This window comes from Aulonocara sp. 'chitande type north' Nkhata Bay, linkage group LG10 (assembly GCF_057382095.1).
Source record: "Aulonocara sp. 'chitande type north' Nkhata Bay isolate Kocher_YH1m ecotype deep benthic linkage group LG10, A_spYH_male_GT1.1, whole genome shotgun sequence".
Lineage (NCBI taxonomy): Eukaryota > Metazoa > Chordata > Actinopteri > Cichliformes > Cichlidae > Aulonocara > Aulonocara sp. 'chitande type north' Nkhata Bay.
Window position 1 is genome coordinate 31,392,036 of NC_141353.1, and position 17,835 is coordinate 31,409,870.

At 43.2% G+C, this 17,835-nt stretch overlaps 1 protein-coding gene across 2 annotated transcripts in view; it reads right to left on the reverse strand.

Moving 5' to 3' along the window:
* clip2 (CAP-GLY domain containing linker protein 2) overlaps positions 1-17,835 on the reverse strand; it is a 55,516-nt gene that overhangs the window by 16,241 nt on the left and 21,440 nt on the right. Inside the window, exons 4-9 of one of the 2 annotated variants that reach the window (XM_086309497.1) lie at positions 12,889-13,013; positions 8,882-9,095; positions 6,295-6,492; positions 5,180-5,283; positions 3,987-4,047; positions 101-151 (exon numbers count right to left, since the gene is read on the reverse strand). In XM_086309497.1, the coding sequence (XP_086165623.1) occupies positions 101-151; positions 3,987-4,047; positions 5,180-5,283; positions 6,295-6,492; positions 8,882-9,095; positions 12,889-13,013 (753 nt within the window). The remainder of the gene's footprint in view (positions 1-100; positions 152-3,986; positions 4,048-5,179; positions 5,284-6,294; positions 6,493-8,881; positions 9,096-12,888; positions 13,014-17,835) is intronic. The other variant, XM_086309498.1, reaches the window with a different exon arrangement.

Consider the following 17,835-nt stretch of genomic DNA (forward strand, 5'->3'; position numbering starts at 1 on the left):
AACAGCATCTGAAGTCGATTTGAAGTCAGGAACTGAGATAGCTCAAGAGAGGATCAAAGCCAAAACAAGATCAAATCTTTTTTTTTTCTTTTTTTTTCACCTTGGTTCTCTTACCCAACCTCAAGGATACCGCTTCATGAGTGCATCTTCCCTGTTGGCAGAAGCAGACCTTACTGCATATACGAATCCAAGCATTTCAAAGTGTTTTGTTATCTTTTGATGGCTGAAAATTGAAAGCTTGCGCGGTTTGATTTGTGATACCGTGGTCTATTATTAAAGAGCCTGTCTACGTGGAGCGCAGCGCTGCATGTCAAAGTGGTGTAAAGGACGTCCTTCGCGGCGCCGACTAAAATGGGCGGCACCGCCTATGATTTGTCTTGAAAAATTTATCGAAGCGTCCGTAATGGATCCCGTAAATAATTTAGCGACTTCTCGTGTGTTACTAATTACATAACTGCTCAAAAATTGGTGTGGCGCCTGGGGAGATTCATCCTCCACAGCTTAAGTGGAAGGGGGCCGTTTCGAGTGATACGTCCCGACGTCTCAAAGTGCAGCAGGCGACAGATCTGAAAGCCAGCTTTGGATTTAAAGGGGGGGGAAAAAACACCATTTAAATAAAAATTAATGGCAGCTAATTGCAACATTAGACAAAAGAAAAGCTGAAGCAGCTGCGAGCCTCGGTTTTCTGATTACAAGCGATGGAATGAAGCAGAGGAAGGCCCAGATGAAGCCAGTCTGGTTAATGATCATGTGTAATGTGAAGAGCTGTGACCAACACCCACTATCATTTTAAGTAAATAACAAACTTCATATTTCCACTACTTTCCCATCTATTTCTAAATATTAAAGCTGGTAATATTCCATAGATACATTGTTGATTATAAACAAATCCATGAAAAGACCAAAACCAGATCTACTAAGACCTTATTTATCCTGGGTTTGAGTTAGGTGGGAGCTGATATAACAGCCATGACTGACACAAACTGTGCTTTTTTTCAGTTTGATTCACATTAAAAGGCTTAAAAAATACGTATGTTGCATGCATGTACTATTCACATTAAGAGAATGCAAACTAGAGACTACAGAAAACGTCTGAAAAGTGAAGCCATTCTCCCCGCTTGCTCTGGTTGTTAAAAGAAGCCCAGATGTATAGATGTCTATGGGGAAAATGTCTCTACTTCTCACTTAAACTCATCACAAAAGTGTTTACTGAGGTCAGAGGTCAAGGTCTCAGGTGCTAGTTTGAAGCCATACTCAATAAAATATGAGAGCTTTGTACAACACAGACCTCATTACAGTTGCAAAAGGAAGGAATCCATTGTGATTTATTATTGCAATTTATCACCATATGATCGTGCAATGACCCCCTCGATCATTACGTGCAGTTTCACTGATCAGGCTAGCAAGCTGAGCCATCAATGAAGCAAAACTGTGTATGCACAGTATAAGTACAGGGAGAAAAGTCAAAGTTACCAGACTCTTTAAAGAGGTTTTTACTGGATTTGACCGCTTATTAAATAGATCCCACTGAAAATTAAAGTGCTTAAAGCCATTAAAGAAGGCTTCATGCCCACATGACAACAAGTGGGCTGCAATGGGAAAGGTTTGGACCATGTTACTGCAAAGAGGCCCTGCTTTGCATTGTTATTTATATTTTTATAAATAAATGTTTATGTTAACCCCTAAAGCTAGTTCTTTTCCAGATTCTAACAGTACTTAGTTTGATTTTACAAAGATAGTTAAGTATGTTAACTTTTTTTAAATGAGTCAAGCCATCAGTGGAACCAAAAGTTTGGGCCTGTTTGTCTCTCTTCTGCTTGTTGGTTTTGGTCTTTTTTTTATGGGATTTGGACTAAAGATCAGCCTAATCCATTAAACTACAACACTTCACTCAGCTTGCTACACTCATTACAAGTCTCAACCACAGAGTTATGAGTCATTTCAAATTATTCTGGTGAGGTTATCCTCATATTTTATTCTGTGACTGTTGTGGAGTTCACACCTGTACCTGTTAGCAAGCGTCTGCATGCTGGGGGCCTATCCTCCTGCCCATAATACTTGTAGTGTAGTCACATGGGGCCGGTATGCTGACACGTACTGATTGTAAGTATGTTTTGCATATATCTAAACTACATTTGGACACAGCCACAGGTGGGATATGTGAGTTATCATCAACAGAGAAGCAAACAGGTGCAGAAGCGCACGGGACAGTGGCCACAGGCAAAGGTTTGCTTGTGTATTTTTGTTTTTTACCCTCCGCTTCTCTAATTCTTTGTGGAGCGTCTCTGCTCTCGACTTTTCGAGGAGCAGGCTCTGCTCAAGCTGACGAATATGGGCATGTTCCAATTTCGTCTGAGTCTACGGGAAGAGACAAAGAGAGATACAAAGAAGAAAGAAAAGGGAGGCTGAAAGGAAAAAGAGACCCATACAGATCAAAGAAGGTGATCAAAACGGCTGACAGCTGATGATGAAAGGGCAGCTCTGCAGACGGCAGCAGGGTGCACAAGCTGAGGAGGAGATCTGAGGTTACGTTTCACTTTCACAGAAAGTGCAATTTGCAGTTAAGGACAACTTTGTGGTCACAGGTACATGACCAGAGAAGACAAGAGTTGCACCTGCAGATGGCTCACAGACACGTCAGTCTGAGCTGCTTAATGCATGACGTGCATTAAGCAGCGCAGACTGTGCAAACCATGAAAAAGCATTAAAACACATGGTTTGATTGCATTCATATACACTGTTTTATGTCTAATACAGTAAATAAACATGATCGGCATTAAGAGTCACATCTTATTCAAGGCTGAAATTTCATCCTATTGTTGTCAGCAAATCTTTTGAAAGAATGAAAGGCAAATATATTAAAAAACAAGTACTTTATCCAAAGAGTGGGGAAAAAAATACAACTTATCCCTGTGGGTTCCTCATCCTTTAACCAATCGGTACAATGGTATTCAGTTTCCTTTCCCCTGTTACAGGAGATAACGTCTTAATTGCACTTTGAGCATGTCTAAGTCTATTAATGGTGACTGGCAAATAAACATGGCTTCCACTCACTGTGGAAACAATATGGTATTTTCTAAATGTGACAACAAAGACCCGCATAATTTTTGAAATGTGATCTGCATTTTTTTTTAAGAGATAAAATTGTTTGGAATAAAACTTTCAGTCATGAAGTGAACAAATATGTTCACCTTTTTGAGCCTGTTATTGTTATTATTATTATCATCATCCAACTACATATTTTTATTCTTGAACTCTATTAAATCATTTTACACATAACTTTCCCTGATTTATCTTATTCTGCACCTTGTTTCAGCCTCTAAGTTTGTTTTCTGCCTGAATCAAGCTGTTTTAGCTTCTCCTTACTTTAAGCCAGCTGTCCTCTGATTGGCTGTGCCTCACAAACAAAAGGTTTGAACAGCAGGTGTGCTCAAAACAGCGGATATTAAGAATATCTGCTGTCTATGACACTATGCAGATACATGTGGAGGGAAAAAAGCTGTCTGAGCTTTGGATTCGTGTGGAGTTGTTACACACACTCTAATCAAGTATCAAAGAATTTGACTAAAAATAACTCCTGTTTTACACAAAGCTTGTGTCTCATGTTTTATATCAGTTTTAAAATATTGTCTTTCTGTGCTATCACCACTCATGAGACATCAGCTGAGGACATCCCGAACGCACACCCTGTTAAACTAGAAACCCAGTCCGACCTCTCTGTATTTATATAGCCGCCTATGTGGAATTCAGGAACTCTGCACATTATCACATCAAGGTTTCTTTTGTGCACCCAGACGCTTTTTTCTTCCCTTTCCTCTTCCTTTCTGTCCCGATGTCCAGGATGTGCGTTACGCTGACAGAGCTTTCAGGGTTGCAAAGCATGAAAACAGAATCTCCTGTGACTAACACGGACCTGTGATATTACGGTGATTCACATTGTGAGGCACATAGGCTTTTTTCATTCAGCTATTAATTCTGATAAATACCTCCAGGTCTCCTTTGGTGATGGATTCCTCTTCTACTCTGAACTGCAGGTCCTCCACTTTCCTGTAAAAGCGTTATGGGAAATAAAGAAGGGGCGATTAGCTGAGCAGTATTCAAGTCTCACACAGTGTCCAGGGAGCGACCGGCACTGCAGACAATCACAGCAGTTTGCAGAAGTCACAATTTTTGTCATATTGGTTGAGACGCACCAGACAGATTCGTCTCCCAGGAAAAGTTCAAACATTCTAAGCAATTTGTTTTTATTTTTAATTAAAAGGAAGCTAAGATTAGCCTGCATTTACCTGCTTTTTGTCCTCTGTACACGTCACATGCATGTATGCATAATATCTGACTTTAGGAGCAGAAACTGTTTCTGCTTGGTAACCTCGGGAAGCTAAGTCATTTCCTGAGCTTTGAGATATGGATCAAAACCCTAAACTTTGTGTCTCCGTGACAACGAGGAGTCCCACTTGGGGCTGATGAGGGCGACTAATTCACGAGTACGATAAAAACACATCAGGAAGCTTTGGGACAGTGTCGCCTCTATCCAAAGGAATCAAGAATAGATATTTTGATCACCAAAAAGTGAATTTGAAAACTAAAACTAAATGCGAAAGAAATATTTTACTAGGCGTGTGGAGCTTTCTCCATATTGGACACTAAACTCAGTGTTGGAATTTCATAATCCACTTCCACTTAAGGTTTTTTTAACATGCTGTTTGGAGGGAGAGTGTGCAGGGAGAGGGTTTTGTGGCCAGGATATCTACTCCTGCTTCTAGGCTTAATGCTAAGCTAAGCAACTCAATCATCTCACAATATTTATAAAAATGAAAGCAAATCCCAGATTATTAGCTAAAAGAGCATCATGTGAGATCACTCTATAACACTTACCAATAATTAAGATTTCAACTATGTGGCAACACTGTTGTGTGAAAGTGAGCCCATGATGTCGTGGCAGATGGCCCCGCCCCTCCCTGAGCCTGGTTCTGCTGGAGGTTTCTTCCTGTTAAAAGGGAGTTTTTCCTTCCCACTGTCGCCAAAGTGCTTGCTCATAGGGGGTCATATGATTGCTGGGTTTTTCTCTGTATGTATTATTGTAGCGTCGACCTTACAATATAAAGCGCCTTGGGGCGACTGTTGTTGTGATATGGCGCTATATAAATAAAACTGAATTGAATGATGTGTGAGCGATTACCTTTTTTCTTCTTCGAGCTGATTGGCCAGTTCCAGCTTATCCTTCTGCGTGCTGGCCAGCATGGCTTTGACTTGCTGGAGACCATTCTCGTTCTCTGTCACATACTGCAAACAGGAGACACAAATTAAATTTTTTCACACCCACAAAGGTTTTTCCTTTCCCACCCGTTCTCCCTCTCAAGTCGTCACATACAGACGCTCAGTCAGGACACGCAGGCGTCACGTTGTAAAAGCCCCTTTGGCGTCGTTTTTCACAGTGTGGGCAGCGCAAAGCGAGATGATGCGGGGTCGGTTTTTGTGACCATTACTATGTGCTTAATTGTGGTCAGAGAAGCTGGCTGTAAATGGGCAACTGCCTTTAAAAGTGTGTGAAATGGTGATTTTTTTAAACCCAAACTGTGCTTTTGTTTCCCATGAAATCAACCAGACAGCAACATTAACATAAATACATTTTAAGTAAAATTCAAGTATAACCACCCCACCTGCCCCTTCTGACACAGACTATTGTAGGTTTTTGTTCTATCTCCAGTTGTAAAATAGCTATATAACTACATTCCTTGTATTAAAATGGTTATAGTCTCTTTAGTTTTCATTGTGTTGTGCAGTTTTTTTTTTTCACATTTCTGCCTAATTTTCTGAATCCATGCCTCATAGTTTTACTTCCTGTCTTTATCTTCTGTTCTGCTCCTTGTACCCCTCAGTCAGCCCTAAACCTCAGTGTGCCGTGATGAAGGCCTAAAATCCTAGAATGCATCTGGATACGAAAGCTGTGAGAACAGAGGAAGAAATATTTGTCTCTGCAAATAAGTGTTTATCAACTGATTAAAAGCATTTATGTGATTGTTAGTGTTCAGTTATTTAAAATTACTAACTGCAGGAGTTTGTGTATCTTGTCACGCTGCGCTAGGCTGTGAATTTAATTAAAGCTAGCCTTAAATATAATGACCACTAAACTGGCTCAGGTAACATCTGCGATCACACGTCGAACATGAACCTGAACATTTACCGTTACTATTACATTTGCCAGTGTCCTGTATTTGGGCCTCTCTTTTCTAAGACATGACGTTGTGCCTGACCAAGTAAGTGTCGAGCTGTGTTTTCCCTACTTCCTCGTACCTGCATGTGCTGAGCCTTGAGGGCGCTCAGCTCTTTCTCCACCTCGCAGATGTGGCTCGTGGCCTTGGCCATCTCCGCCCGCTCCAAGTCCCTCTCGGCCAACAGCTGCTCGATGTGCTGCTGCTTCTCCTTCAGGGCTTCCTGCAGCGCGGTGGTGCCCGAGATCTTCCGTGCGTAGCGCGATGATGTCTCCGTCAGCTTTAAAGGCGGGGAGGAGGGGGACAAAGGAGATAAGACTTTAAGAAGAGGATGAAAGTGTGAACAGAAAGGAAATGCAGATTGGGCTTGATGCATTCAGAAACATCGTTTATCCTGTTAGCCGCACAGGTCCCTCTCAGATCCAACAGAATCCAACATCTCGATGCTTCTGACATCAGACTTTCATCGTTTTCATCGTCTGCTTTGTGATCACAGGAAATCAGCTGTCTGTGACATGACAGGTCTCTGCTTTTTCATAATAAGTCATATTAAAAAAAAAAAAAGCAAACTTTAAACTTATTTTCTAAATTGTTAGCTACATACGGCTTTAAAAAATATACATGTTCTTCTTCTCTGAGGAAATATCTGGCTGGTTGGGAATATCTGCAGCAGGGAGACCAAAAACAACCATTTAATCACAGTGAATGCTGCAGTATTCTCTTTGGCCACTAGAGGATGCTCTTTGACAGGATTTCTACCAGCCCTCTATACCTCGTCTCATTTCAGCAGCATTTATGGAACTTTCTTTAATAACAAGCTAGATTGAAGCATTCTGCACATAAAACATTACATCTGCACTTTTATGTGTAGATATTTCATATAAAATGTGTCAGTCATGCTCAATTTAATGTCATATGCCTGTGTATTTGACAACCTGTAAGGTAACAAATTCATGCTTTTATGATGGCAACACTATTATGTAGCACATAGACTCACAGTAAGCTTCATACGTTCACAGTGAATCAGAGATCCTTGTGCAAATTTGTGCCCATAATTCACCATCCAAATTAAAAACGGCGCCTGCTTTCTAACCACTTAAGAAAATTAAAACTGTGCAGGACGAAGCATCTTCAGGAAAGACAATTTTGTGCTGTGCCATCAGACTGATAATTCACAAAGGTTGCATTGAGTGCTGCCAACAATTAAGGAAAGTAAAGGGTAGTGTTCTCCATCAGGACCTGGCCCGTACCCAGATGCTAAAATCGATGCGAGATACCCTGATGTCCCATTATTTCAGTCAGTTGCCAGCTGTTGGTGAGGATATTAGTCTTAAAGACGCAGTGCAAGAAACAAGATGTCTGACTTCACTTCATCATCCTCCTGTTTGAATCTGCGGCCACGATATTTCATTAGATTTAAAGACTTTCAGACATTGTAATGTACAGAATTATGAGCAACTAATAAACAGATGTTCCTAATCTTAATAATCATTCCTGTGAATTATTGGGGGGGGGGGGGGGGGTTGCAGTTAGGTCAAGCAGGTTTTTGGACGATAACAAAATTCAAAATATGGGGATGTTTTTAATATTTGGATAAAAATATTTTGCAGCTGAGAAGTGAGATGCTTTGCCAAGCCTAACAGGGATATGGGTTTTATATGCATATACATATGAACCCTGTGGTCATGTTTACTTACTGACTTTTAAAGGGATCATTTTAGGGAATATTCTCATTTGCTTGCCTGCTAACACTTAGATGAGAAGAATTCTGCCTCTCTCATGTCTGTATGGTAAAGATTACTCCATAGATAGTAGTCAGTTAGCTTAGCTCAGCTCAGGAGCATGTAATTAGCCTGGCTCTGTCCAAAGGTAACAAAAAATGTGCCCACCTCCTCTAAACTCACTTACAAGTTTTGTTTTGCTTAAAGTGGACCTGCAATGAAAACTTGTGGTTTGTATAAGCTACTGTGCAATAGTTAAGGTTATTTCATTTTGTTGCCTCAATGAGGACAGTTATTTGAGTCAGCAGTGCAAGCTGAATTACAGCCAAAAATCGACAAATGGGATCATTCACTGAAGCATGCATTGATTAGGGTAAGTATCAATACAGCAGCCCCCGACTGGCATTTTAGCGATACACTTTCTCTCATCTATCTATCAATCAATCTAGAGATTTACATAACTATATCCATATATACTGTTACAATATATCCAAACTGTTAAACATATGTGAATTAAACATGTTTCAAACAGCATGAGTATATAAATATAAATCCTCAACATAAGGTTTTCACCATTTTTTCTACTCTTGGCTCTGGCTGATGTCAGCTGACAGGGATTTCCTTATATGGTCATTTCAGGAAGCGACAGCCCCACACACATGCAAAATATGATAATTTTTCTGCTCTGCAAGTTTTTAAATCTGAACTTTCACCTTAAGCCACTTGTGTCTCAAAAGAAACATGAAGCTGAACATCAGCCGATTAGGTCCACTTTAAGCTATAAAGACGACAAGACATCAGGACTGGCTGAGACCTCAAAGGAAGCTTAGAGACATGAGAGTGGTGTCGACCTTCTTATCTAACTGCGAGAAAGAAAATAAGTGCATTTCCCGCCCTCAAATCCACCCACTCTAAGGGCGGATTTGAGGCGCGCTGCAGTCGTCTTACCAGTCCAGCACGGCTCGGACGTCCACCTACAGAGGAGGCCACCGAGCTGACTGAACTGATGGAGGAACTGCTGGGGCTGTGGGCCAGAGAGGAAACTCCCATTGCCACCCGCTTGCTCTTCTTAGCCTTCGCCGGGCTGGTGGAGGGGAAGCCGATGCGGATCACTTTGTGGACTGGAGCAAACAAGCCAAACTTAGGGAGACACTGAAAGTATCTGCAGGAAGAGAAGAAGGGGGAGATGCAAGAGGACGAGGATATTATTTAGAAGTCACAGAGCAGCTTTACAGTCATGTATCTGCAATAGGTTTTCAGTTTTCTCAATGTAGAGAAGGGAATTTTTGATAAATAGTAACAATATTTGAATATATTTTAATATTTGATACATTGGAAATTTGTCTTATAGCTCCTGCAACATCATTTAATTGGTTTGTGAATAAAAACAGAAATAAAATAATAAACTAAAGAGTCGGGAGGCCAGCTACATCATACAGTACATCGTAACAACCTCCCAGCGTGAAAAATGAAGACGCATGAGTAGGGATGGGTACCGGTATCCGGTGCCATGATGGCACCGGTTCTGACATAAATGATAGTAACCAAACCGAAAAGCAGTGCACATTTCGGTGCTTTATTTCGGTGCTTTTTTTTCCTGTCATACACTTTGAATTCTAGCCAATCATTTTACGTTTGCGAGGATAGTAGGCGGGTCCAGGTACGTACGTTCTTTTAGAGCAGAGCTACAGATTAAAAATGCCCAAGACGAGGCGGTCAAAAGTCTGGCTGTACTTCATAGCAAAATATGCAAACTCAGCAGCCTGCAACAAGTGCTTTAAAACAAACAACAGAATTAGAATGAAAACAACGGAATTAGAATGTATAGAACAGAGTTTGAATGAAAGCAACAGAATTCTGAAACAAACAATAGAATTTGAATAAAAAGAGTAGAATTAGAATGAAAACAACAGCATTTGAATGAAAACAACGAAATTAGAATGAACAGACCAGAATTTGAATCAAAACAATGGAATTAGAATGAAAACAACAGCATTTGAATGAAAACAATGGAATTTGAATGAAAACAACGGAATTAGAATGTACAGAACAGAGTTTGAATGAAAGCAACAGAATTCTAAAACAAACAATAGAATTTGAAGAAAAAGAGTAGAATTAGAATGAAAACAAAAGCATTTGAATGAAAACAACGGAATTTCAATGAAAAGAACGGAATTAGAATGAAATGAATAGAATTTGAATGAAAACAACGGAATTACAATGAACAGAACAAAATTTGAATAAAAACAATGAAATTTGAATGAAAACGACAGAATTTGAATGAAAACAATGGAAGTTTAAGGTGATACTGTGCAAAGGAGGTAGCACCTTAAATCCGATGAAACACCTGGCGACGCATAGCGTTTTTTTTAAAAGCCGTATTTGATAGCTTGCTGCGAGACCTCACACCGAGCGCATCTACTGTGGGTGGGTTGCCTGTTATCGGACTCGGAGTTAGCAACATCCCCCAAAAACACGAAGAGGAGAGTCCTGGCCCCTAGCCCTGGCAGTGTAGCAGAAATGATGACGGATGATGATGGCAGCAGCAGCCATTCTTCATCTGCGTGAGTAGCCTAATGTTGTCCGTGTGTAATTTACATTGAGTAGGCTAACCACGTTATTACATTAATGCATGTAAGGTGAACTAGCAAACATCATCATAGTTACATGCGGCTGTCTTCTTGTTTGATGGCAGATACTCCCTTCACCCTGGCCAAAAAGGCTAAAATGACCAAAGAAAAAGTGGAAAACAGTTAAACATGAGAGGTTTTTGGACAAAGTTTGTGTTTTTTCCATTGTTTAAGCACTGCTTCCAGCCAAGAGTGATACCATATATGCCCTCTAGCTGCAGAAAAGGCTAACATTGTTATCTTTTTACAAAAATACAGCTGAACATGAGAGGTTTTTGGACCAATTTTGTGTTCTCCATTCTTTAAGCACCGGTTTGAGCACCGTTTAAGCACCGGCACCGTTTCAAAAGTACCGGTTTAGCACCGGTATCGGATAAAACCTAAACGATACCCATCCCTACGCATGAGTGACAAACACTGCAGTTCCTGAAGCGGCCACTTGAGGCTCAATCCTAAAGTGACTCATGTTAACATGGCCTCCCGTGTTTTAAGGCCCGCATCTATAGCATAAATAAATACACTTATAGCCAGGTACCAGAAGCAGTTTTGTTCTCTATAGCTAATTCCCCTACATGACAAGTACTGTGGTGTGAAAAACTGTTTGCCCCCTTCCTGATTTCCTAGTGGCTTGCATATTTGTCACGCTTACATGTTTCAGATTATCAGATCATCATAATTTTAATATTACACAAAGAGGGATTTTTTTTAATATAATTACCCCTTTACATTTCTTTAGTATGTAAAGTTTAAGAAAAAACATTTGAAGTGGCGCCAGCTAGCTACGAGCTAGGCCTCCGCTAACTTTAGTCAATCTAAAATATGTTTATGTTATTTTTATGAGATTATCTGTTTGAATTATATATAATATGACCTGCTTTAGGATTAATTGTACTGAAAGATAACAAATGGGTCTGGTTATTTAAATCCTAGTATTTTGTCTCTGTTACTGTTTTACGCTAACTAGCTGGTATCTGCAGTTTGCTAACAAAACTAGCTAGAATTTGAGCTAAGCTAATAACTTCTTTTAGATTCAAAAAGCCGACATGGTGACAGCTGCAAAGTATCTGTTGGATTTCTTTGTCATATATAGAGGACAGTGAGTATATTTTCATTTACCTGCTCATTAACTAACAAGGAAAAGAACATTAAGTTACAGGAATGCAAAGACTTTTCTAACCTTTCTTTAAGTATCTCTAGCTAAGAATTTATAAGGCTTTGGGTTTTTTGTTCTTTCAGATGGAGAACTGCGCTGCCCTGTGTCGTTCCCTTGAGTGGAGCTGGTCTTCCTGGGTTTGAACTTCCACGCCTGCTGTAACTACGTTATTCTCTGCCAGTTCATTGCATCCACAATGGTGGTAACTTGTCTGCCTGAAGCCTTTTACCTCGTCTTTGAAAAGTCATCCCTTGAAAAGTGTATCCCTGAGGAGTCAGGAGCTCACAACCAGGCTCCCAGTGGATTCAGGTACCACCCTGCCACTCACGCGCCCTCACGCGCCCGCCCACAGGTACCCTGTCCCAATCTCTTTTCTCCTGCATTCTCAAGTCAGACCTTACCTGTAAAAAAAACCTCACCTGTAAGCTCTCCCTCTCTACAGACACCACCCAGATTCATTTCCTCACAGTCTGTCACTGCTCAACACTCACTCGCAAACAAAAATTTATAGACTTTATAGACTTATAGACTTTATATTGGTCACAGTCTGATCTTTGGGTCCAAAAATTATAAAATTATGACAGATGACAGATTTAAGAAACAAGACAAACACGCCTTTGTTGTGTTTTTATTTCATGCTGTAGTGTTATTTTTCCCTCTAACTACAGTTTAATGGAACACGTGGTTCTGGTTTTATCGCCTCACTGTCCATCTATATTTGATATTGGGTATAATGATATAAGTATTATTGTATAATATTTATAACTCAACAAACTAATAACCTATCCAGAAAAATCTAGCATAGATTGCTACTGGATCCTGAGTATCATTAAAAAATGTTAGTTTTACATTCTTGTTGCTTGGCTCTAAAATTCCACCAGCACTTCAAAATGCCTGGAACTACATTTCAAATGTTTTAAGACATTTCCCATGATTGAAAGGGGGATGATGTGTGCTATGCGGGCTAAGCAAGAGTCTGAAGGAGTAAATATGAGGATAAAAAACAGTCCAGAGCAGCTCTGAGCGAGAAGGTCGAACTGTTTCATTGAAAAACAGATGAGAGCACAAACGGCCGAGCGGACAGATCAACATCCCTCCCCTTGATTTCCTTTTAGGGTAAGAAGAGAGCAGGAATTTGGGGATCTTGAGGCATGCATAGTGTTTGTATATACCTTGTACCAGCTACTGCACCATCATTCTTCCCCAGAGGCTCATCCAGCTCGACCCCACACCATTCGCCCTTAGCGAAGTCTGTCTCCCCCATATAGCGTATGACGCCCATCTTCGAGCCCCCAACCTGACAACAACAACAAAGGGAAGAAATCAGTTACACTTAAATACAAACAATTCAATACAAAGTGTCAAATTGTTGAGTTTTACACTGTCTTTAACATCATAATCAAATCTGACTCTATGTAATTTCACACATCAGTTCCCATAATCCCTTTTGCCTCTGTAAGATAGAGACCGTTGCTACTGATGCGCTCTTCTTTCTATTAACTTATTTAAGATGCAGTTGAGTCAGGAAATATATGGATCCTTTACTTTTTTCAGACTTTATTGTAATGGAGCTTTCATTTTAAATTCTAATATGTGGCGTGAGTAACCGGTTCTACAATTTACAGACTTCCCCTAAACGCAGCACATGCAGACTGTCATTAAGTTACACTTATGGAAAGAGGACACCTAGAAGGAGAGAAGAAGAGTCACAGTAAGCAGAGATCCTGGATTAACAAAGGAAGTTAAAAACAATCATTGAGATACCCATTATCTCTGACTGGGGGTTTAGGTTTAGGTCAATAAATGAGTCATTTATGAAACAATGTGTAAAGTTGTCTTTTAAAAGCGGATCATCAACTGTTGTTTGGGAACACTTTGGATTTACAGCATGTGCAACAGTCCAACACAACTATTTTACTCCACTGCCTGAAAACACACCAAACGCCTTCGATGCTTGTTTCCTGAAGGGGCAGCACGGCAGGTCTGTGTGCCGCGCTGGAATGGTAGCGCTGTGCAGGGTGGCTGCTGTGTTCGCTTCGGATTACTCAACCCCCACCCACCCCTGTGGCTTGTCATGTCTTCACAATGTTGTGCTGTGGACATTTATGTGCTTCTTGTGCAGAGGAGTTTTTTTGTTTCCTGTTCTCATGCTGTCCTACCATGGAAGCATAGCATGAGTAGGGGTCTCTTTTTTTCCTCTTGTACTTTCCCCAGTGTAGTGTACATTTCAATGTTTTTTTCTGATTCTACCAATCTCTGACCTGTATCCCCATGTAATGTTTGTGCTATATGTGTAAGGTCGGGGGGGGGGGTCCTATTTCACTGCAGGGCAACCTGCATGTGATGAATAAAGCTTTGATTGATTGATAAACTGCAGGACAACAAATGCATCGAGGAAAAGAAAAACGATGCACTAGTTGCTAACGTGAATTTTACAAAGTCGCCTCAGAAGTCTGCAAAGATCCACTGAACACGTTCATGCAATCATTAAGACATTGCTTATCGTTAAGTGTCCAGTAAACACGGTAACGAAGGCTTCAGGAAAAGCGTCAACTTAACGAACAAAAAACATGTTATCGCATCAAACAAGCATCTAAAACAGCGAAAACCCCGCGCCAGTGGAGGGACACACAGCTGTTGAGTATTTTGCTACAAGTTTCATTCACAGTTTCATTCACAGCCATCGATGGTACAATGAACAGAGCGAAAGAGAATATTTATATTTGTGTCTGAAGATGTTTTACACGTGAAGATGAAAGCAGTGCCCTGTTTCTTGAATTTTGTGCTCAGGTTTAACTTTAAAAGCTTCTGAACAGACTGGTCGAGGTGTACTTTTTTCTCTCAAATATCTCTTTTCTAATGATGGCCTTGAACTCCAGTGCTGGTCAGGCTCCACATCACAAACACAGGATGCTCTTCTAATGAGAAATGTCAGCAGTTATGGCCATGACGGTGTAATTTTAGCATTTTCTGTTCAAGATGTTCCTTCTTGCGGTCGAGACGGTAAATGTGTGGGTGTTGGCATAAGCAGGGTCTCTTTTTCTGTAACGTAGAGGTGCACACAATAACATTAAGCTCCCTGTGTCATGGTCCTGGGCCATGTTGGCCCAGTGTTCTTAGTTTTCTTGTATGTTTGTATTTTGTTCCCTATTTAGGCCATGTTTCCTGAGTTGCCCTGTTGTGTTGTTCCCTAAGTGTTTTCCCTTCGTGGCTTTTACCCCCTGTGTGCCCCTCTGTGTATCTGTGAGCCCTCGTCTCTCCTTATGTTTTATTCCATGTTTCCCCTGCCCGTTATGTCTGTTTTCCCCGTGCTCTCTCTCCTCCTGTCTGAACCTCTGTACTTCCTGTTTGACTCTGCCCGTCTCCCGTCAGTGTTATGTTCACCCCGCCCTGTCTCGTTATGGTTATCTGTGTCAGCTGTGTTCCCCGTGTGTTCCCACTTTCCTCGTTAACCCTCTGTGTATTTCTGTCTGCGTCTCCCTCTGTTCGGCGTCGCGTTCTCCCTCATTGTTGTGTGGATTCCCTGTGTCTCCCTACGAGTGTTAGTTTATTGATTCCCAGTTTAGTTGAGTTCTGTATTTCCTATGTTCTGCCTGTCAGCAATAAAGCTGCTTTTGAGTTCATCCCCGTGTTTGTGAATCTTGCGATTGGGTCCTCCTCCCGCCTGCCACACAGCCGAACCATGACAGAAGAACGCGACCACGACATGGACCCAGCGATTCACCACCCCTCCGCTGACCTCCGGGAGGATCTGATTTATACAGTGGAGTATCACTGTCAGGAGTGGGTGGCGCTGCCCGAGGGTGAGTACCGGGAGACCGTAGCCGTCCGTCTACAGCGGATGGTGTCCGGACTCCCGTGGCTATTCGGCGCGCTCCGCCCCCACATCCAGGACTTCCTCGTCTCCACTGTAGGCGTCCTCCCGGAGCAGTCGGTCCTGTACGAAGAGCCGGAGGATGTTCAGCCCGGCCTGCTGACGGATTCGCGGCCCAGCTCGTCTCCTCCCCCTTCCCGGAGAAAACGGCGTCCCCGCCGTCGCCGTTCCCGAGCAGCGGAGCAGTTTTCACCCCTGGGAGAGAGTGACCGTGTGTCACACTCTCAGCCCGAGCCTTCGGATTCCGGACTCCATAACTCATGCACAATCGTGAGTGGCGCTGTTTTTTTGACACCGGACTTGGATAATTCTGTTCCCTTTTTTTTGGACTCCAGGGACACTATACAGCGAGGCACCTCCGTGCCCGATCATTCACCGGTTGCTCTCGCTGGTAACCCCTGTGTTTTTGAGCCCTCTGATTCAGGAAACGCTCGCAGCGTTTCCTTTGGTTTAGCGGACATGACGGTGTCACCCGTGGAGGTAACTGAACCTAAGACTGTTATTTCTCACCAGACTCATCTACACACTGCTACTAGCATTGTAGCCCCGCAGAACTGTGTTACTCCGCCCTTGGACTCTAGGGCTGTGACTCCCAGTGTTGCTCCTTTAGTTTCTCAGGTTGTGGTTTTTTTCTGTGCCCCAACTTGAAAGTGTTAACTCGGACGTTACCTGTGCAACCTCACCTTTTCCCATGCCTGCTAAGGTCAAGAACCGCAAGGTTTCGTCTGCTATAGACAGACTAGCAAGAGATTTTGGTTTGAGCTCTACCGAGCTGTTTGCACAGGTTCACTTTTCTGTTCAACGGTTAAGTTGGTTTAACTCTGTGCACCATGCTTTTCAGCCAGGTTTCATGGACTCTGTGTGCACTACGTCTCGGGCTACGTCCGGTACGGCTGCGAGTAGCGTGGTTCCACATCCAGGTCATCCGGACGCTGCTTGTATGAGTTTTCCTGTACCTGTGGCTGCCCCTAGACCCACTCTTTCCAAGACTGCTAATGATGCCCTGGACAACTTAAACACAGCAGCGATGCTAGATCCAGCCCACTATAAGTCTCTGTTTACTGACATTGTATTTGACTCCAACTTAGTTCACCCAGTCACTGTTTCTGTTCCTATGTGTCGCTCTCCACCTCCAGTTCCTATAACCAGGGCAGCGCGGGCTCAGCTTTCCCTTGCACCCGTATCAGCTCCTCGGGTGAGGGTGGCTGAGGTCCAGCTGGTCCCTGCTCCTATCCCCAGCCTGGCAGAGGCTCCGTTCATCCCGGCACCCGTACCTACCCCTCGGGTGGGGTTGATGGACATTCAGCCGTCACCTCAACCACAAGCGCACCTACCACTACACCTGGCATCTCTGTCCACAACGCAGTCTGTAGCTCAGTCATTAGCACAGTTTCTTGTTTTGTCACCAGTCCAGACTTTAGCACAGTTAGCAGCTCATTTACCCGCTCAGTCATCCGCTCCGTTGTCACCTCAGTTTCTTCCATTGCTTGTTCAGTTCTTAGCTCAGTTAGTAACTTTGTTCCCTGATCAGTCAGTAGTTCAGCAACTCGTCCAGTCACCGCCGTCCTCTGCTAGAAGCTCTTGTGAGCTCACTCAGCCAGTTGAGGACAGCGTCGTGCTGACAAAGCTTGGACAGACTGTTAGCCCTGCACAGCCCCAGCCGTTGCCTTCTAAGCAGACTGCGCGCCCTGTGCAGCCACAGTTAGCGTCCCCTCAGCCAGAAGTCTCTGCACCAGCTGGCTCTGCACCTGTTTCCGCTGGGGGTTCAGGAGGACCCCTCCAGCCGCTCCTCGTCTCCGCTGGCGGCTCTGCTCAGCCCGGCCAGCACCTCCTCGTCTCCGCTGGAGGGTCCGAGGGGCCCGTTCAGCCTCCTGTCTCCGCTGGAGGGTCCGAGGGGCCCGTTCAGCCTCCTGTCTCCGCTGGAGGGTCCGAGGGGCCCGTTCAGCCTCCTGTCTCCGCTGGAGGGTCCGAGGGGCCCGTTCAGCCTCCATCAGCCTCTGCAGCTCCGCCTGGTCCAGCCTCAGCCTCAGCAGCATCCGAGTCTTCGTCCTCGCCTGGCCCAGCCTCAGCAGCATCCGAGTCTTCGTCCTCGCCTGGCCCAGCCTCAGCAGCATCCGAGTCTTCGTCCTCGCCTGGCCCAGCCTCAGAGTCTCCCGCCTCGACTGGTCCCGCCTCGACTGGTCCCGCCTCGACTGGTCCCGCCTCGACTGGTCCTGTGCCCACCGGGCCTCGGCCAGTACGCCTG